This window comes from Chrysemys picta, chromosome 9 (genome assembly GCF_011386835.1).
Source record: "Chrysemys picta bellii isolate R12L10 chromosome 9, ASM1138683v2, whole genome shotgun sequence".
Taxonomy (NCBI): Eukaryota; Metazoa; Chordata; order Testudines; family Emydidae; genus Chrysemys; species Chrysemys picta.
This window is the reverse complement of record NC_088799.1, coordinates 44,311,649-44,332,882: the sequence shown is the minus strand read 5'-3', so window position 1 is coordinate 44,332,882 and position 21,234 is coordinate 44,311,649. Positions and strand designations below refer to the sequence as shown.

Below are 21,234 nucleotides of genomic sequence, written 5' to 3'. Positions count from 1 at the left end.
ACAAAACAAGAAGGATATAGGTGTAGTATTTCATAGAAGGCTTGAGTAGCCAACTTTAATTTGTGTGATGATTTTAAAATATGAGTTAAATCTAATAAAATGGTTTTCTGTTTTTCTATTGTGCCATAAAGCCCACCTTTGCCCTCACGGTCTCATCCCTTGGCCCTCATCCCTTCCTGTAAATTCGAAACTCCCCACCCGCCATTTCAATTCCTGGGGAGAACAAGTGTGCATCAAAAAAGGACTGAGTACCTTCTTATGTTATTTTTAAACAGCTTAAGAATCTTTCAGTTTTCCTCCTAGATTTTTTTAAATGGCTCAGCACCTGGCTTTTTGGCTGCCCATCTGTGTTAGGAAAAAAATGTCCTTTGTCAACTTCTCCCAAAATAACAACAACACGATGACAACAACAACAACAAAGCCACAGAGAGATCTTAGTGAGAGAGCCAAATATTTTTATTTATAATATATTAATTCATTAGAGTGTAGAAAATACTGCTATGAAAACAATTTTTAGTGGGAGCAGTGATACTATTCTACATTTAGAGTAATGTGTCAGTTTAGGAACCAACCAAAACAACCAACCTATCAAAGCAAAACTGGATTCTTCATCTCTAAATCTATCAGAGACGCTGATTTTCTTTGATCAAACAAGAAACTATGAGAGAGATCAGCTCATGTTAGGAATGTTACTAAGATCACCAATCCTAATGATCATAGCAACATAGAACTAGTCTTGCAGATAAGTGGGCTAGCTCCTCTGCTGGCGTGAATCAGTGTTGCTCTATTGATGTCAATGGAGCCATGCTCATTTACACCAGATGAGGATCTCCCCCAGAGGTGTTCTAATCATTAATGGATGTCTGTTTATAGAATGGAAAGGTGATTGCTAATCTGAAGGCACAACTGGCTTTTTCATAGAGAAGAAGGCACAGAAGATTCTAGGTGAATTAACAATTCATTCCTGATCTCCAGCTGAAATTAAAGCTATAAGATACTGTCAAACAAAACACACATTACAGCACGAGTGCTGAACTGCTACATCTTTAAATACAGTGCAGATCCAGTGTTCTAATTAGAGATGTGTTTATATTTAAATATCTGCCCAGCTGCCTGTTGGTGCCTCCCATTCTCCAAATATCTGGTATGTTGTTTGCAGGGGGATGCCATGATTTTAGAACAGTCACAGAAATATGGTCTCTAAAGAAGTGAAGCTTCTGGAACAATCTAATATTCAAGATGGTAGTAGCCATGAGTTGTTTTTATGGTTATTTATGTAGCCTGATAGGTGTATGTAATACTTTCCAGATAAATAAAAAGACACAACGCCAGCCCACAGAGCTTGCAATCTAAATTAGACATAACGTTACTAGGAAAAACACTAAACAATGGGAGGAGTTAGAAGGCCTGAGTAAATTGCAGGATTACAATGGCAATGGGATGTGTTTATTGGAGCTGGGTGGAAAACAGGAACAAGTTTCATATAATTTTAATGAAATACTTTCTTCCTTATTTTGGTAAAAATTAGAAATTTTGACTGAAAAGCTCACCAACATTTTGAAAAATTTCAGCCAGCTCTAAATTGTGAATTTTGTCATTGGCATTCAAAATTTGTCTAAATTGTGAATTTCAAAAATATTTCAAGGAGCTGTATTATTTATGATTATATTTATTATTTGAATTATCATAGCACTTAGGAGCCTCTGTCATGGAACAGGACACCAGTGGACTATGCACTATGTTAGCTTTGTCTATTTCTTTAGTGAATATATTGATATTTGGGCTCAGAGTTTGGAAAGAGGGCAGAAGTGGCAATGTGGGGTGAAATTATGGCCCCACTGAAGTCAATGGAAAAACGCCTATTGATTTCAATGGGGCCAGGATATCATCCATGGTGATTATAATACCTAGTCTAAAGCCCTACAAAACACTGTGTTTGCTAGTAACCACAGTGTGGAAATAGTGCTTAGGAAAACCTAGAGTGTTCCCAAATCAATTCCTTGGCTAATCCTTCCTTTCCTCCCTCATGTACTGGACTCACACTTTAACGAAGATCCAAATCTGGATAAAGGAGGAAACCCGTGAAAGTAGAATCATTGATATTATCAGCATAGATACCATTGTTTTCTTTTTCTTCTTCTCCATACACTTGAAGCCAAACTTCTTCTCCGGCACTCAGGTGAAGCAAAATAGACCCGGAAGCTTGGTCGACATTGTTTCTCTGGAACTGATCATAGGTGAATAGCACTGCCTTGTCCTTCTTGTACAGACTGACTTTCACATCTGTTATATACACAGTGAGGTGGTATGTGAAATAGTACAGGCCTGGGATGCTGCAGCGGAACTTCCCTGTGGTTTCATCGTAGTGATTTTGTTCATTGTAGAAGATTTTTGTGAATCTGATGGGAATGTTGGGGACGGGGGCTCTGTTTGTGAGCCCAACGCTGAAGGCAGATCGGTAAACATAAGCACCTTCTCCCTTCTCCCCTTTCATCCCTGGGATTCCTGGAAATCCTCTTGAGCCTTCAGTGCCAGGAGCTCCTCCCTCTCCAGTATCCCCTTTGGGGCCTGGCTCACCTACAAGGGAAAATTATTTTGATTAGAGTGATCATGTTGGAAATTTCCAACAATAAACCAAATCAGACTCATGTCAGCATATGTGCTGATATAATAGTTTTATAGTAGGAGATGATAAAACAATCCCTGTTTGAGAACAGTGGGAGATGTTGGGCAGTGGCCAGTTGGGCGATTTTTAATAGGCTTACTAATGCCTATTGAAAACAGGCCCATGAGATTTTAAATCCTTATTCAAAAGGCTTAAAAAAAAAAAACAACTCCAGCATGGAGCTCAATTTATCTCAGAAGAACAAAGGGTTGACTCAACCCTGCTGGAATTCACACCCATACTTCAAGGGAGTGTAGCTATTTCAAATCTGATGCTTAGCTTCATTGAGCCGTCTCCTCTGGTTGCAGTGGATACTGCTGCAATGGTCCATTGGTGCTCTTTGGGACGATCATTTGCACCCTGCATGGACATATATGGCACACTTTTAGCCCCATCATAAAATCCACTTTGAAGTTTTTCTGTTACAATTTTTTATGATTAATTATTTTACTAATTTTCATAAAGAAATAGACAATGAAAAGGACAAAAAGGGAATGACTTACAGCTAGTGTATGTTTCCAGATACTGCATGCTTCATGGGATCTCCAATAGAATGATGGAATTACACAGTTTTACAAGCTGTCAAAGCTGCAAGGCCTGACCAGACAATACTGCATAGACATAAGGTGTTAGGGTGGGGGTAACAGTAATAAAACAGGAGAAGCCAAGCATAAATAAGGAGAGGGAAGGAGGGGACCGGACGAGGGCAGGGTGCACAGGAGAGGAGGGGTTAGGTGGAATGAAAATCTGCCATTCTTTGAGTCATCTCAACATTTTTATCCAAAAAGGTGGGGGGGAGGTCCACATTTTTTCAAATCAATATAATTGCTCTCTACGGCCAAAAGCTATTCTTTCTTTGGCTGCTAACTCAGACAGGTTCAAACACCACTGCTTTATGTTGGGCAAAAGACTATTCTTCCATTTTTGAAAAATCATGCACTTGATGATCACTGCTGCCCTCAAAACCCAATGACTTTATGGCACAGTTAAACCCAGCTTAGCAGATAAATAACCAAGGATATCATTTTCAGCTGAAGCTGAGCATTATTTTAACTCTTGTGGCTTCCTCTTTCCACAGCTGCTTGACTTTTGGACAGTCCCATTGCATATGCATCAGAGTTCCTTTTTCTTTGTTACAGCACCCACAAACATCAGAGGACACGGCCTTTTGCAACCTGTATTTTGTTGCAGCAAGGGCAGCCTGCAATCCACCGAAGCATTTTTAATTTTTTGTAATATGCTCTGCCATTGGGGTTCTTTTAAGGGCAGTGATAAATCCCCTTCCCACACTTCCTCAAAGAACTTCAGACTAATCAAGTTCCTCTTCATTAACAAAGTATGCATAATGGACATGGGCCTGGGGAGTTTTTGGAGCATTTTAAAGGTTCCCAGTACCTCTGGGCCTCAGGCAGTCCTAGGTCATCTGGACCAAATTGATACGTTAGCAAATGTCTGAACTGAAAGTACTGCCACTCCGCTGAGGTTGGCAGATCATAACTTTGTTTTAGTGTTAGAAAAGGGACAAAGCCCTCATAGCTGACTAATTTGGAAATCCATACAATGCCCCTCCTCAGCTAGTACTTCCAAATTGTAGGTTTGTTCCCAATTTGCATGTCTGGGTTGTCCCAAGTGGGTGCTTTTGCATGATGGCAAATTGGAACCTCTTAGCTAGGATAGCCCTGACCCTTCACGCAGCCATCACTGTAGGCCAGTGGTTCCCAAACTTGTTCCGCTGCTTGTGCAGGGAAAGCCCCTGGCAGGCCGGGCCAGTTTGTGTACCTGCCGCGTCCGTAGGTTCGGCCGATCGCGGCTCCCAGTGGCCACGGTTCACTGCTCCAGGCCAATGGGAGCTGCTGGAAGCGGCGCGGGCCGAGGGACGTACTGGCCACCACTTCCAGCAGCTCCCATTGGCCTGGAGCAGCGAACCGCTGCCACTGGGAGCCGCAATCGGCCTGACCTGCGGACACGGCAGGTACACAAACCAGCCCGGTCCGCCAGGGGCTCTCCCTGCACAAGCGGCAGAACAAGTTTGGGAACCACTGCTGTTGGCACCTTATTTTTTTTCCATTGGACAAAAAGAGGAGACCTGTGGGGGAATTAGATGCATTAACACCTGCTCAGTTTCCACCCATGTGAGTATAAGGGTGTTGGCATGCTGAACCATTTTGGCATCTGTGACATGATAAGAACATCAGAGTGGCCATACTCGGTCAGTCCAATGGTTCATCTAGCTCAGTATCCTGTCTTCTGACCATGGCCCATGCCAGGTGTTTCAGAGGAAAGTAACAGAACTGGGCAATTTATCAAGTGATACATTTCCTATCAGCCAGTCCCAGCTTCCGGAAGTTAGAGGTTTCGAGACATCCAGAGCATGGGGTTGTGTCCCTCACCCTCCTGGCTAATAGCCATTGATGGACCTATCCTCCATGAAATTATGTAATTCTTTTTTGAACCTAGTTATATTTCTGGCTTTCACAACATCCCATGGCAATGTGTTCCACAGGTTGACTGTACATTATGTAATGAAGCACTTCCTTTTGTTTTAAACCTGCTGCTTATTTTATTTCATTGAGTGACCCCTGGTTTGTGTGTTATGTGAATAGGTAAATAACACTTCCTTATTTACTTTCTCTGCACCATTCATGATTTTATAGATCTCTATCATATCCCCCCTCAGTCGTCTCTTTTCGAAGCTGAACAGTCTTCTCTCTTTTTTTTTTTGACCTTCTCTGTACTTTTTCCTATTCTCTTATCTTTTTTGAGATGTGGTGACCAGAACTGCACACAATATTCAAGGTGTGGGCGTCCCATGGATTTATAAAGTGGCATTATGATATTTTCTGTTTTATTACCTATCGCTTTCCTAATGATCCCTAACATTCTGTTAGCTTTTTTGACTGCTGGTGCACATTGAGCACATTTTTCAGAGAACTATCCGTGATGATTCCAAGATCTCTTTCTCAAGTGGTAACAGCTAATTTAGACTCCATTTTGTATGGATAGTTGGGATGATGTTTTCCACTGTGCATTACTTTGCATTTAATCAACATTGAATTTCATCTGCCATTTTCTTCCCCATTTTCTATGATAAAAGCATAATATTCATTTTGTAGGTCTGGGGGACCCAACCCTGTTGGCTTTAAGGAATTGGAGATGGTAGTCATGGTCTCTGATCAGAGCCTCACAGGAAGGTTCTAATAATGCTATTAAATTTTCTAAAATAAGTTGGACAGATATATAGAGATAAGCCAGAGGGATATATACAGGTATGCCACTTAGGGTATGTCGTCTGCAATTAGACACCTGCGGCTGGCCCATGCCAGCTGACTCGGGCTTGCAGGGCTTCGGCTGTGGAGCTGTTTCATTGCGGTGTAGTCTTCTGGGCTCTGCAGGGTCCTAGAGCCCAGACAGTATAGACATACCCTTTAACTATAGAGGAGTTTAGGCAGAATATACATTTTTATTGTGTGAACCCTTCCCCACAGCCTGAGGGACGGATGATGGCCCCTATTTGTATCACTAACTATTCGGAAGAGTACAGAATCAAAAATTATTTTCACTAGTTTGTTAATATTTCTTGGTACTTTTATACCTAGGTACTCACATGCATCAATTTGCCTTTGGAAATTCCATTGAGAGAAAGCCCCATTAGCTGCCAACCAGGAGATTTCCAATAGTTCTGATTTTTCCCAGTTTATTTTGTAAGCAGATATCGATCCGAAGTTTTGAATTAGTGATAGCTGTTAGAAATGTTAATGCACATGCATGGTAATTGAAATAATTGTCATTTTTTCATTTTATTTCTAGAATCCTCAAAAGCATAAACTGCAGTTTTTCACCTAAAAAAACCAAAGCTAACCAAAAAGTTAACCAATGATAACCCCAAAAATTTCTCAGCTGTTTGGGAAGAGACCTTCTAAGCCAAATTTCAGGTGAGAGCTAGATTTTATAAATGACATAAAATAGTTGCTGAAAATGGAAATGCTGGCAATGTTTATAGCTGATGCCACTGAATAACATACAGTGACTTCAAATACAAACAAATATTGGCAAATTTGACTAGCTTTCTCTGTATTGCAAAATAACTATACACTGCATTGAAATAAAAACAATCAGATCCTTAAACATTCATTTACAACTCTGACACTAACAGGAGCAGGTAATTACATAGACAGAGAATCAGTGGTTTGTTTATAGGGAAGAAGCCAGGGAAATTCTTTCCTCTAAACTGTTACCTGGCTCCTAACATTTCAGAACTTTCCATCCAAAGAATATATTTGTCCCCTCTTCTATATACACATTCTGTGCCTTGTGCTCTCATTTGCTAAATATGGAATGACACATTAGCTCTGAGAACTTTAGGCCTGATTCAAAGCCCGTGGAAGTCAGTGGAAATCTTTCCATTGACCTCCATAAACTTTGAATCCTGTCCCTACTGAGGCTTCCTTCCCTCAGAAGTCAGGTCATGTTTGATTGAAATGGTATCGAATATTAAAGCCTCACGCAGACCTGGCTCTCCGTTCTCTCCCTTTTGCCCGTCTTTCCCATCCTTTCCATCTCTGCCTGGGACGCCGTTGTGGCCTGGGTAACCTGGTGCTCCTCCCATCCAATTTGCACAAGGCCCTTTAGGTGGCTGTGGTTCTTCATCTGTTGTTTCAGTGTGATACAGTTGCACCAGCAGCAGCAAGCAAAGGAGGAGGTTTGGCACCAGCTTCATTGTGAACTCTGAAATGGACAATGACTCTATTAGCATTTTAGACCAAGGAACCTGAATGCCAAAGTGGCGATGGTCATTGAGCCAACGGAGACAGAGGACAAGCAGTTGAATGCATAAATCATTCCCTGGGGAAACTCTATTCCACTCGAGATTGACACGTTAGTTAACAGGGTATAATTCTATTCCTTGAAATGCCTCTTCTCAACTCAGAGTTGGGCACCCTCAGCTCCCATTGAAATCCCAGGATCAGGCCCTCAGAAGCAAATGTACCCACCGATGCCTGGTTGAGTATCTTGATTAAGTGCTGGAATGATGCTGGCTATGGTCCCTGCTCCTCATCTGGGCCACCCCCACTCCCATGCACTGCTACACATGGAGCGCCCTGCATAACTGGGTTCTGCACTAAACAGAAGATGACCTTGCATGGCCATTCCCAAGCCCTTTCCTGCTTTATGCTGCAGAACTCTTTTCCTGCTAGGGGCTCTTTGCACCCAGAGATGGAGTGGGGGGAGAGATGTGAGCAGGATTTGCCCCTCAATGCATAACCTCTCTAAGCTCCAGGTCAACTCAAAAGCTTCTCTCTTTTGCCAACAGGAGTTGATGCAATAGAAGATATTACCTCACCCAGTTAGTCCCTCTAATATCCTGGGACCAACACAGCTACAACAACACTGCAAACATTTTGTGAACATCAGAGGAAATTTCACTTGTCTTCTGTCACTTACTGAGTGGCAATAACTTTTATATATTTTCCCACACTCTTTATGGTATCTTCAATGTTTTAAAGCAATGACTAATCAGAAACAGTCCTAATTCTGACCTCTCTTTCCCGATTTTAAATTAGACAAAGGAGTTTTTCTGGTGCAAAACTACTGTGAAATGCAAAACCAAACCCTCCAGGACAGATTCTGAGCTTACTACTGGTGTAAATCCAGACTAATGCCACTGAAATCAACAGCGTCTCCAGTAACTCCATTGACATTAATGGAGTTTTTTTGGATTAACACCAGTGTAGCTGAGGTCAGAATCTTGACCTTAGATTTTTATGTTGAATATGGTGATGCCACACCACCATGTCTGTTGTCTGCTTCTTTTGCAATGTTCCAGTCAATTAGATGATGACACAATCCAACGTTCTGCTTGGTTGAGTGAACAGCTGATGTAAAATACAGTCTGGCAGAACTCATAACAAAATCTCAGATGCCACCATGCTGAACATGCAATACATTGTTACAGATACAGTACACTAACCTTGGAGCATCTACTGTCAGCAATCTACATTCAGATTGCCAGCCTCCTATAGGTGATCCTATCAGATTTTAATGCTTTTTTGTTTTCCATTGAGATCTGTCAATGGGGAAATGAAATCTGATGCACTAAGTATCTGAGAGTTGTATTACTAGATTTTTGCTCTTTCAAACTAGTTGCTTTTATATTAGAAGCGAACAGTGTGACTTCCCAGATTATCTCCTGAGGTAGTATTTAAGATCAGGTTTACAGAATAAAAATCCTAAATTCACTATTTGAGGGTCAAATTCACCTCTATGCAGAGGGACATTGGATTATACAATGAAACAAAAAGTAATCCCTGATCTGATGATCACAAGAGGCATGACAGATAATAAATTTTAATAAAGGGATGGTGTTGCGGGGCCACATGGTTAAGTCAATACGGTTGCGCTTAGCCACTGGGCTGTGTAGTTCAATGGCCGGAGTCAGTAGGACTCCCCTTAACTGCAGGGGAGTGTGGCCCAATTTCTGTAGTCAAGCGGACTTCCCTTGTCTGCAGGGGAGTGTGGCCCAATTTCCGGAGTCAAGAGGGCTTCCTTTGTCTGCAGGAAAGCATGGCCCAAAGGCCGGAGTCAGTAGCACTCCCCTTAACTGCAAGGGAGTGTGGCCCAATGACCAGAGTCAATACAACCACCCTTGACTATAGGGTAGTGTTGCCTAGTGGCCGGAGTCAATCACCCTTGGAGGCAGGGTAGGGTGGTCTAGTGGCTAGAGTCAATACATCCACCCTCGGAGGTAGGGTAGGGTGGTCTAGTGGCTGGTGACTGGGGGCCATCACCACGGAGGTGGCAGCCCCAGTAGTAGGGCTCAGGGCCAGCCGACCCCACTGGGCCTCAACCCAGGGCCCTAACAGCGTTGGAGTGGTCCGCCACTGGGTCAGCGGGGAATTCCACTGAAACACACTGACCTCATGAGGGTGGGAGGTTCCACTCCCTCAACCTCCCTGGGTCACTTCCTACCGGCTTTCCTGCCGCAGGGTCCATAGGGTATCAGGGCCTCCAGGCACCTCAGTGCTGGACGCTCCCTGGGGTTCCGATAGCGGCAGGTCTCGGGCTCTTCGCCTCCCGTAGGTAATGGCTGTAACGGCTCCTGGGCTGGAGCCCCTACCAAGCGTCCTTCCTCCTCGGCAGAGAGCCCAGACTGAGCTATGTTGCTCCTTTTACACTGCAGCAGCAGTTGGAGCATGCCCAGCAGGGTTGATGGGGCATGGCTTCAGCTGCTGAGAGCGCTGCTTTAACCCCTTCTGCTCCAGTGTGGGGCTAGTCCACCCTGTCACACACTCTCCCCCTGAAGAGGGCACCTATCTGGTGTCCTTCCTTGTCCTCCTCTCTATCCCACCTCGAAAATAAATCTGTGTTGGCATGTGCCTTACCCGGTTGATGGAAGACCTGGAAATCGTACGGCTGCAGGGAGAGGTACCAGCACATGATCTTTCATGCTATTAAGCCAGTGAAGGGATGCATGGTCAGTAATTAGTTGGAAAGGGTTCCCAGTAAGTAATAACGCAGGGCCTCCACTGCCCACTTCACGGCTAGCACCTCTTTCTTGATGGTCAAATATCGGGTCTTCCTGGGGTACAGTTTCCGGCTTAGATATCGGACCGGGTGTTCTTCGCCATTGACTTGCTGGGAGAGGACTGCCCTGAGCTCCGTTTGTGAGGCATCTGTCTGTAGGATGAAGGACCTCATAAAGTCTGGGTGTGTTAAAACTGGCCCCTGAGCTAGCTGTTCCTTCAGCATCTGGAAGGCCACCTCGCATCTCTCAGACCACCGGACTGTCTGTGGTTGCGAGTTCTTTGTCAGGTCCGAGAGAGGGGCTGCCAGCGTTCTGAAATCGGGTACGAATCAGCGGTAGTACCCCACCAGTCCTAGAAACTGCCTCACTTGCTTCTTTGTCGTGCAGGCAAACCATTCTTTTAGGGCTTGAACCTTATCCACTAGGGGCCGCAGCTTGCCCCCACCCACTATGTACCCTAGATAGGTCACCTCCCATTGACCAAGGTGACATTTGGCTGGTTTTGCCATGAGTCCGGACTCTTTTAGGGCTCCTAGTACATTGGCGACATGTCAGAGATGGTCTCCCAGTTGGCGTTATATATCATGATGTCATCAATATATGCCACAGCGTACTGGTCGTGGGGCTGCAGGATGGAGTTCATTAGAAGGTGGCAGCAGCACCGTGCAGTCCAAAAGGCATTCTCACAAAATGAAATAGGCCAAATGGAGTAGGGAAAGCTGTCTTCACCCTCGAGTTTGACATAAGGGGTATTTGCCAATACCCTTTTGTCAAATCAAGCCTGGAGAAGAACACAACTCCTCCTTGCCTCTCCAAGAGCTTCTCCACCTGGGGAATGCATCAAAGCAGGAGATGGTGTTGACTTTCCTAAAGTTGATATAACAGCAGGTGGTCCCATCTAGGACAATCAGGCTACACCATTCACTCCTTGATTCTTCCACTACCCCCAGCTCCAGCATGGTGTCTAGTTCCCTCCTGATGGCCTCCCACATCTTCCTCAGGAGGGGTCAGTGGGCATCACAGACCTTTTGGCCTGGTATAGTAGCTATATGCTGGTGCATGACTTCCGTCCGCCCAGGGTGGGCGGATAAGGCTTCTGGAAAGGCCTGCAAGACCCGCTGCAGTTGTCCCCGCTGCTCAGGGCTCAGCTCGGCACCCATCATGGCTGGCCCAGACGCTAGGGTTCTGTCGACCAGCAGTCCCAGTTCGGGCTACAGAGGGAAAGGGGTAATGGTCTTCCCTGGCCTTCCACGCCTTCAGCAGGTTAACATGGTATATGTGTATCTCTTTCCATCTCCCCGGTAGCCGGATCTCATAGTCCACTGGTCCCACCAGTCAGGTGACCTCATAGGGTCCCTGCCACTTGGCCATCAGTTTGGAGTCTGTGGAGAATAACAAGAGCAGGACGTCATCTCCTGGCTCAAATGTGCAGAGTCTGGCCCCCTTGTTGTAGTGCTGTTCTTGTACGTGCTGAGCCTGTAACAGATTCTTCTGGGCAAAAGTCCCCAGAGTATGGAGCCATTCCCACAGTTGCAACACGAAGTGGATCACCCCTGTGACCCGGGTTGCTTGCTCTTCCCAATCCTCCCAAACGAGGTCGAGGATGTCCTGGGGTTGTTGCCCGTAGAGGAGTTCAAAGGGGAGAAGCCGGTTGATGCCTAGGGTACCTCCCATACAGAGAGCAGCAGGGCTGGAAGTAATGTGTTCCAGTGCTGGGGGTCCTCTTCCAGAAACTTACGCCTGATTGAAACGCTCTACCAGCCCATCTGTCTGAGGGTGGTACATTGACAACATGAGAGCCCAGATGTTGAGTAAGTGGCAGAGTTCGGCCATCAGACAGGACATCAGGTTGGTACTTTGATCAGTCAGGATTTCCTGTGGTATCCCCACCCTGGTGAAGACTTTAACTAGCTCAGTGGCAATCATAGGTGCCATGGCCATTCGCAATGAGATGGCTTCAGGGAACCGGGTGGCATAGTCCCTTATCACCAGGATGTAGCAGTTCCCCTCCACACTCCTTTCCAGTGGTCCCACCAGGTTTAGGCTGATACACTCAAAGGGAACCCCATCACAGGTAATGGGATGAGGGGTGCTTTGGGTACCCCCTTTGGTCTGGCACGCTGACACTCTGGACAAGAGGCACAGAAATCCTTTACCTTCTGGTGGATCCTGGCCAGAAAAATCATCGGGCCACCCTTTGGAGGGTCTTCTATCTCCCCAGGGGCCCCGCCCATGGCACTGCATGGTCCAAGTGAAGGAGGTCACGCCGCAGCCTGCGTGGAACCAGCAGCTGTCGGAGGTCTTCCTGTGTCTAAGGGTCTTTGACCATGCAGTATAGGCGATCCCGCCAGATCTCAAAGCGTGGCCCTTGTGGGTGGCGGGTACAGTCCCCAACTTCTGGGCCTGGGGTCGTTGCTTGTTCCCAGGCGTGGCTTAGAGTCGGGTCATCCTTTTGCTCCCGGACGAAGTCCCCATTGGTCTCCAGTTTCCACGAGGCCTCCTCCATGGAAGTCTCTGTCTGGGGCAGTGGGCCATCTCAGGCCGGGGAGGTGTCAGAAGGGCCCTCCCCCAGGTCAGGATCCGCCGATCGGCCAAGTAGCCCTCCCCATGGAGTTGCTGCCTCCTCCCCGCCTGGATTTCAGTGCCCGTAGCCCCTTAGGAGCTCCTTGAACCAAGGTCAGTTATGCTCAAGGATCACAGGATACGCTAGTCTGAGGAGTGACCCCAACCTGGAGGACTGCGTCATGCAGGGCGATCTTCAATTTAACCTTAGCTGGGGGATAGAGCCCTATGTCCCCATGGATACACTGTAACTGTATCTCCTTCCCTGTAGGCTCACCCCATCGCGGACGAGGGTCTGGCTGCATCCAGTGTCCGCCAGGGCCAGTGTTGGGCCCCATTTATCCTCGCCGGGACTACAAGTTTCTCTGAGCCCTTCCTTCAGGCACAGGGGCTGGCCACCCATACTTAGCCATAACTGCAATCCACATATGGGCAATCTTGGTAAAAGTGTCCCTCTTGCCCACACTCATAGCACTGGTCCCAGCCTCCCTCAGAGGGTGCGCCCATCTTTGGTGGGGGTACCCCCTCTGATGGGTCTCCTCCTTTCCAGGCTGGTCCACGGCCTGCTAGTCGCCTTTCTTGGGGGCCCATGCGGGTAGCTGAGGTTCAGGATAGGCGCAGTGCTCTCCCCAGTTCGTTGCAATAAGGGGTCCCTCCAGCTGAACCATCCTTCCTCTACAGTGTTGCTGGCATGTGGCCCCGGGGTATCTGCCACCAGGTAGTCCTCCATTAACTTGACGGTGTCAGCGAGGGTTGCTGGCCTATGCCGCTGGACCACCTCCTTCCCTCCACTGGGGAGGATCTGGGTGAATTGCTCGAGGATCACTTTTTTGGTGACTTGTGCCCCTGACTTCCCTTGTCTCCCTTTTATACTGCAGCAGCAGTTGGAACATGCCCAGCAGGGTTGAGGAGGCATGGCTTCGGCTGCTGAGAGCGGTGATTTAACCCCTTCTGCTCCAGTGCGGGGCCAGTCCACCCCATCAGAGATGGTCATTACAATAAATCATCTCATTTTCTCCTGCTAAAAATAAAAGTTAAAAATAAAATAAAAGTAAAAATAAAATAAAAGTTGCTTCCACATTTCAGGATGGATTTTCTTATGAAATGTAAATGTCATATTTTGAATGACATGTTATCAGCTATGATACAAATATGTGGTTTAAAGGGGAAAAAATAAAAGAAACCATGGATAATGCAGTTGTAGGAACTGGGAAGTTTAAGCAAACATTGAGAGTTCTACATTGAAGGCCTGTAAGGACCAAACAAGACTTACAAGCTCTAAAGCTTTTTTACTCAAGGCCAGATCCTGCCACACTGTAGTAGTAGAAGTAGTACGGTAATAGTATTTTACTCTGCCAGCAATCCCATTGATTTTTATGGGCCTGTTCAAGGAGTAAGGCACTATGCAACATGAGCTCACCCTCAGTGACTAGACAGGTCTATAGGAATTAAAAACAATTAAAACATTTGTTAGAAGTGTCTTTGTCCCTCTCTCAGAGAAGTCTGCTGCTCCACTGGAACAAGGGACGCAGCAATGGTTTCTGAGCAGGTGGGGACAAGTGAAATCGATGCCTGCAAATGCCAAAAAAATATTATCTTCAGGGTGAAGGCATCTCTGAGAATGTTTGGCAAACAGTGGGGTACATATCTGGGCATGGTCTAGCAATGCCTCTTCACTGTACCCAGGGGACTGAGATAAGCAAAGGAGTGCTGGTATGGTTGCTATTTCAGGAATACATATTCAGGATCCAGCTATGCTCAGAACACATGCATCTTCAGTGTGCCAACTAAGTACTCTGTCCAAGCTATCCGTAATGGCTTTGCTGACACTTGTATTGCACAGCTTTATTGTTAAATATGATATAATTCAATACAGCAAGGTTTTAAAAAATTAAAATTTTTAAGCAGTGTGTTTTGATGATCTTATTGGGGTCATATTCTGGTATCACACAAGCCCCATGTGTCTGACGTTTCTGTGTGATATTACAAGCTGGTCATATTATACAATCCTTCGGCAAGATCCTCAGTGGGTGCAATTTGACTTCAATGGAGCGACACACACTTAAACCCGCTGAGGGTCTGGCTCTTTCTGTTGAAATTACACCAAAATGGAATTCTGAGATACATGAAATCAAATGACTTTCAAGGATGCTTCTGATTATATTGAAGGGACAGGAAATCAGTTGCAAGTCCTGTAATTTAACAACAAAACACCACCAACCGCAGAACCCAGGGAACGGTATCTATTTTCCTTGTCAGAAAGGCAAATCACAGTGCAGACGACATCCTTGTTGAGTCACGTAGAAGCTTACAAGGATGAGTATATAAAAATAAAATGGACAGATTAGAGCATTAGGTATGCATTTGGCAGCCAGCAAGCAGAGTCAATTGTAGTTAAAACTATTTTTGCTGGCTACATTTTTATGTTTTTCTCTTCTCTGATATGAAAAGCAACACTTCACCACAATGTGTGAGTGAGGATTCATGGCAACTGGATACAAAGCTATTCTATGTTTGACTCTAGTCCCAAATCCTTTGTACATTACTTCTCAAAGATGCCAATTCGTTGGCCATAAATATGTTGCTAAAGGGCACTGTTGGCACAAGAACAAATGAGTATAACCTGTGCATGAATAAATTTCGGCTGGAAATTAGAAGCAGCTTTCTACAAATCAATGGTTCTGTAACTGCCTCCAAATTAGAGTTGTGGGCAAACAACCTAACTAGTTTGAAAATGGCGCTTGATACATTTATGAATGGGATTATATGATGGGGTTGCCTGCAATAGCATGGATTGGATTTGATGACCTAGGAGGTTCCTTCCTTCCAGGTGTCCTTTGTTTCTATGTCCTATGCTGCACAAAATAAAAATGTCTAGGGTGTGTTGCACATTTGCAAACAGTTGTGAAGAACAGAACTCTGCATTAGGTATAACACATTTACACTGTCTGCATCTCCATTCCTCTTTGATCCTAGCATGTATCAGCGTAATATAAAACCATACAGAGATATATGAAATGTATTGGGGGTTCAGTTTGAAAGGCTGAGCTGATAAAAATTAGTAACTAATGGATGAGCTAATTTTAGTGGGTCTCAGTTAATTTAGTAGCTATCAAGAGAATTTAAATTAAAATACATTTTATAAAGTGCATTTGTTTATCAGCATCGGTCTGCATAACATTAATAGAAACAATGCCATTTATTCATAATAAAGGATTATTTTTGAACACTGTGCTAAAGCTGTGTCAAAAAGCCTTGTTGCATATTGCACAAAGCCTAGAAATAATGTCATGTTATATTATCAAACTCAAACATTTTCTTTCAGAGGAGTCTGACCAATGATGTGGTTATTATTATTATTATTTATTTGGACTAAATGCAGACAGATTGAATGCTATTCAAGACACAACTACATTTGCAGTGACTGCCCCAAGGACCTTACAACCCAAAGCTGCGCTATGTAAATCTTTACAATTCTGTATGATAAGTAAGTATGTGAACTACTCATAGTTTACAGATCATTGGAGCAAAATCAAGCTTTCCATGATTTTTCTAAGAAAAAGGAGTGAAATCTAAATGTAGTAATTACCCTAAATGGTCCATTGTTTTCTCTGTTGTTCCAGATCGGTTTAGAATTAGTTTTTTGATTGCTAACTCAATGCAGTGCTTTTGAAAGCAAAGATCACCCACTGCCTAAAAGAGATGTGTTATTCTGGTTTTAAAATAATTACTGGGTTTACCAAGGATAACAATACCTAACTTTAATAACCATAAATGGAGTTTCCTTAGAACATGAAAATCTATATGAATGATTCAGTCCAAAAGAAAAAAACCCAGAACATTAACAAAAATGGGTCTTACCAGCAGCTTTAGCGTCCTGGCTGGTTTGCTGCAGTCCCTTTAGAAATGCAGTGGAGAGAATAGTCATGCCACCACATCATTATCTCCAGGGGGCATGTGGAACTGTCAGTTAAGATGCTCTCCTTTCTATTTGCTATTGAGCATGCTGATTTAAGGTGTGGTATTTCTCATCAGTTTTCCTGTCTGCAGCTCAATTTTGGGCCACTTTTCTAAATTCTAATCACAAAGTGATATGCTTTATTCAAAAAAATCAGCTGAGGTTTAGAATTTTCAAGCCAACTGCAATTTATATTGATTAATTCACTGTTTGGTAGAAAAGTCTATATTTTAAGTTTTCAGCTGTCAAAAGCTTGGCTTTTATAATCTACTATCAACATCTGCAGCATAATGTGACGTAGGAAGAATTGTTAGTAGTCCAGGGAGAAAACATTTTCACAGATTCTGATTAATACATCCTGAATGGGAATGCTATGTTTTCAATAGTAGAGTATTACTCAATGAATGGCTGTGTGACATTTGTTTCTTTTGCTTTTTAACAGAAAAGGCATTCAAATCTTCTGGAATACGTACACTGTGATGTCAAATTTATTATTTGTACCCCCACCACCACCACCACCACCGAGGGAATGGACTGATGAAGAGAGCAGTGCAGGTTGCTAAGAGAATTTGACAACAAAAAGACCCTGAGCTATATGGCAAGCCAACCCATCATCAGTCACCAGAGTAATTACAGTGCAGCTGCTTATGGGTCAACATATCAGAAACTTGCTACCAGCCTTAGAGATACAAATAAGTCTTTGTCCTATGTGACCTTCCTTAAAGGATGAGAAGTTAAGAGATCTCAAGCCTAAGAGGTCGTAGGCTTTCTTCTATCATCATCAGAATGCAGGCAAAAACTTCCTTAAATGTAAATTAGGAGACTGATAAAAATGAATGAGGACAAATATTATACATGTGCTGTTGGAATTGGATGTAGCTGAACAGCAAGGTCCAGGCCCTCAAAGGTGCCTAACTTCCATTGAAAGCCCTATAGGCACCTAAAATCAATGGGAGTTAGGCAACTACGTGCCTTTGAGAATCTGGGCCTGAGATCCTACATGGCTGAACATGACCAAGGTACTAAATACAGAAGAAATATATAGCTTCTGCAACCACTTCCACGTGCAGCTGAATTGCTGAGTGACCCTAGTAACAGGTGGCACAGCATTAATAAAAGACATGCAGTCCTCACACAGAGCCATACCTCTCACCTGCCCAAAGCCCAGGTTCAAGGGTGATGCATGACTATGTGGATCTATGATTTGCAGTAGCAGCTGTGGAGTTGCTGAACAGATGCTTTACAGTCTACAGGGAGGATCCCATCCCACCGATCCCATACAACTTCCCAGGACAAAGAACCAGGCTCAGATCTTCCATGGTCACTTCTGCAGCCCATCCATCTGCACAGTGGCAGATTCACTTCCTCTTCCCCAGTGCTTCCCTACAATACCACCAAGACACCTCTTAGATACAGACTCCACCAAGACCCCTGCAAAGATAAGCCATGTGTTGCACTACCACAATGTGGACCATCACTGCATGAGTCTCCTGTGGCCTTCCCTCTCCTGTGTAATGGAATGTCTTTCAGTCTCTACAGGTTTGTGGGGTTGATGTGAGAGAGGAGCAGAACTTGTCCACAGTCCTTCCTTACTTTGGAAAAATCTGCAGTAACTCCAGTGGGAATTTTGCCTGAGTAACCAATACATGATTTGACCCAGTTGTATTGAAACTAAAAACAATTTGGCAAACCGGGAGCTCAGTTTTTTAACCCCTTCCTTTGGAGGGTCATGTGATGGGTTGGGTCACAGAAACTCCCTTGGGGCTGCCAACTGATGTGCCAAGACTACTTCTGCCCCTGCCCTCCCAGCTTGGGACTTCAGTGCCCTGCCTGGTTTGAGCCAGACTCGATAGCCTGCTGCAAACCCAGACCCAGGTCTGAACCATGTCCCTTAACAGCTGTAGGCTTAATTGAAAGCAGGTTAAGATGAGTTCCTGTCTTTAACACTCAAATGCTCAACTCCCAAATAAATCCGTTTTACCCTGTATAAAGCTTATACAGGGTAAACTCATAAATTGTTCACCCTCTATAACACTGATAGAGAGATATGCACAGCTGTTTGCCCCCCCCCCCCGATATTAATACATACTCTGGGTTAATTAATAAGTAAAAAGTGATTTTATTAAATACAGAAAGTAGATTTAAGTGGTTCCAAGTAGTAACAGACAGAACAAAGTGAATTACCAAGTAAAATACAATAAAACACGCAAGTCTATGTCTAATACAGTAAGAAAACTGAATATAGAAAAAATCTCACCCTCAGAGGTGTTCCAGTAAGCTTCCTTTTACAGACTAGTCCTCTTCTAGTCTGGGTCCTGCAATCACTCCATCCCCTGTAGTTACTGTCCTTTGTTCCAGTTTCTTTCAGGTATCCTTGGGGGTGGAGAGGCTGTCTCTTGAGCCAGCTGAAGACAAAATGGAGAAGTCTCCCAGGGGTTTAAATAGACTTTCTCTTATAGGTGGAGACCCCCTCCCCTTTCCTATGCAAAGTTCAGCTCCAAGATGGAGTTTTGGAGTCACATGGGCAAGTTACATGTCCATGCATGACTCAGAACTTACAGATAACAGCCATGGTTCACATGGTGCCTTGAACGTCCTCATGTAGACTTCTTATGTGGATTGGAGCCTTCCGAGATCCATTGTCCGTTAAGTGCTTCTTGATTGGGCACTTGACTTGCACATTCCTTTCTCAAGAAGCTGACCAAATGCTTTACTAAGGCTACTTAGAAATCAAGCAAGTACACAGCCAATATTTATAACTTTGAACACAAAAATAATGCATGCATACAAATAGAAGGAATAGATTCAGTAGATCATAACCTTTACATAGATATGTTACATGCATATATAGCATAAAACATATTCCAGTTATGTCATATATACATTCATAAGCATATTTCCATAAAGCCTTATGGGGTACAACGTCACAGGTCAGTTTGACAGTAAGGCCTGTTTTCTGTGCCTACAGGTCAAACAATTCTGAAATGCTAGATCTGGACATCTTATTAAGGCGCCCATACTTGAAAAGTGGTCCCAATATGTTTAATGCCTGGTGTTTCTTTTAAGTAATGGCATTTGGATTTAGCTGTCTGCAAAATACAGTGGTGACAAATCAAACACTATCAGCAGCTTGCAGAATATTATCACCAATTTGCAGAAGACGTGCAGAAAGCAGCATGACTATTTTGTGTCTGGAGAAAATCAACACATCAAGCCTCCTGCAGCCTTTGACATTTGCAGTTATTTATGTTTTATATACACTTGATTTGCAAATCAGTGCAGGTCTTAACACAGCCAGCCCTTGTTTTCATCAGCCAAGTGAAATGTTATATGATCCAGTAAGTTATATTTGGCTACATGATGTGAAAACACTTGAAATGCTCTGCATTCTGCCTGGTGACAAGCAAAAAATCACTTCACCAAATTAGAACTAGAACGGTGGTGTCATATGTTAAGATGTTATTCAGAGGCATCTGGTCTGGTTGGGGTTGCTGTGTCTTTTCAATGCAGAGATAATGGCGGAGCCCATGAGCCAATTGTATTCTTTCAGTGCACTTTCTGCTTTCAATGTATTCACCAGATCAGCAGCACAGGAGAGTGGTCCCACTATAGTAACAGAGCTAGGGATCCCAGTATGGGTCTAACACTATTTTCTGTCTTAGTGCCTGATCCAAAGCCCAGTGGCAATAATTGAAAATGCCCGTTGACTTCATGGGCTTTGGATTGGACCATTCCTTACAAACAAAAACTAAGCAGAAAGTTATTTTTAAAGTCATGTGAACGTGAATAAAAATATAGTGGGACTGAGACTGCTTTCTATGTCATCTATACTCTGTCTATATGGGGCCTAAATCATCATTGGTGTAATTCCACTGACATCAGGGAAGGGGGAATTTGGCCCTTGATTTTTTAATATCAGTATGTTAGAGATACATTGTTATTGGCAAAACTTTCCAGGGCCACTGACTCTGGTGGGAGACACTTTATATTCTACTTCCCCAGGCTGGGCTGGTCCCAATCACCAGGGACGATTCACCTCTACAGAGGGCACTGCCTGCCCTTCCTTGGGTTTTCTACCATCTGGGGCAGATGTAAAATCCCCATAGGAACCCACTGAAGCTGCTGAGGGAATTTGCTGAATCAGTGCAATCCTGGCCACTCAGGCCATTCCCCCTCTCTGGCTAACACCACTCACTTTTTGGCCTGTGCTGGCTCTCCCTGGCAATTGAGAGGTTGTGGCTGTTTTGCACTGGAATAAACCGTGATTGTGAAGATGAGGACAAAGGAGCAGAGAATCCAGCCAGTCCCTTTTCACTAGACCTATCTAAGCTAGGTTTGCAGTGACTTCAGATTTCCAGATGTCTAAGTGGAAGGAATCAATCAACAACAGCAGAAAAACTCCTATTCAGACAGTGGTCGTTTCACATTTTCCTCCCACATAAGTAAAAAATGATCAGGCCAGGCATGTTTGTAAAAGCTGTTTTTACACTGCCTGAGCATCTCTGCAGTGGGCATACTGCTAGAACT

General features: G+C 44.2%; 1 protein-coding gene and 1 long non-coding RNA gene across 3 annotated transcripts; both read right to left on the bottom strand.

Moving 5' to 3' along the window:
• Positions 1 to 438: 438 nt before the first annotated feature.
• Positions 439 to 16,763, bottom strand: ADIPOQ (adiponectin, C1Q and collagen domain containing). 2 transcript variants are annotated; one of them, XM_005282489.5, is made up of 4 exons: positions 16,611 to 16,643; positions 14,971 to 15,056; positions 7,175 to 7,390; positions 439 to 2,577 (listed from the first exon to the last, which is right to left on the bottom strand). In XM_005282489.5, the coding sequence occupies exons 3-4, from the start codon at positions 7,380 to 7,382 to the stop codon at positions 2,045 to 2,047; spliced, it is 741 nt and encodes a 246-aa protein (XP_005282546.2). In that variant the 5' UTR covers positions 7,383 to 7,390; positions 14,971 to 15,056; positions 16,611 to 16,643; the 3' UTR covers positions 439 to 2,044. The 2 variants fall into 2 exon arrangements, with proteins under 2 accessions (XP_005282546.2, XP_005282545.2); XM_005282488.4 differs by lacking the exon at positions 14,971 to 15,056 and having other exon boundaries at positions 16,611 to 16,763.
• On the bottom strand, positions 2,795 to 7,168 carry LOC122174010 (uncharacterized). Its single transcript, XR_006175213.2, has 3 exons — positions 6,270 to 7,168; positions 3,169 to 3,276; positions 2,795 to 3,025 (listed from the first exon to the last, which is right to left on the bottom strand). It is a non-coding gene; the product is annotated as an uncharacterized LOC122174010 (long non-coding RNA).
• Positions 16,764 to 21,234: the final 4,471 nt, after the last annotated feature.

Bases quoted from the DNA above. Each gene is read 5' to 3' on its own strand.
- ADIPOQ (XM_005282488.4), bottom strand. From the start codon at position 16,677: ATGACTATTCTCTCCACTGCATTTCTAAAGGGACTGCAGCAAACCAGC. The intron at 7,391-16,610 runs GTAAGACCCATT...TGTCCATTTCAG, and splicing joins CCAGGACGCTAAAGCTGCTG to AGTTCACAATGAAGCTGGTG. The intron at 2,578-7,174 runs GTCTGCGTGAGG...TTTCCCTTGTAG, and splicing joins GGGAGAGAACGGAGAGCCAG to GTGAGCCAGGCCCCAAAGGG.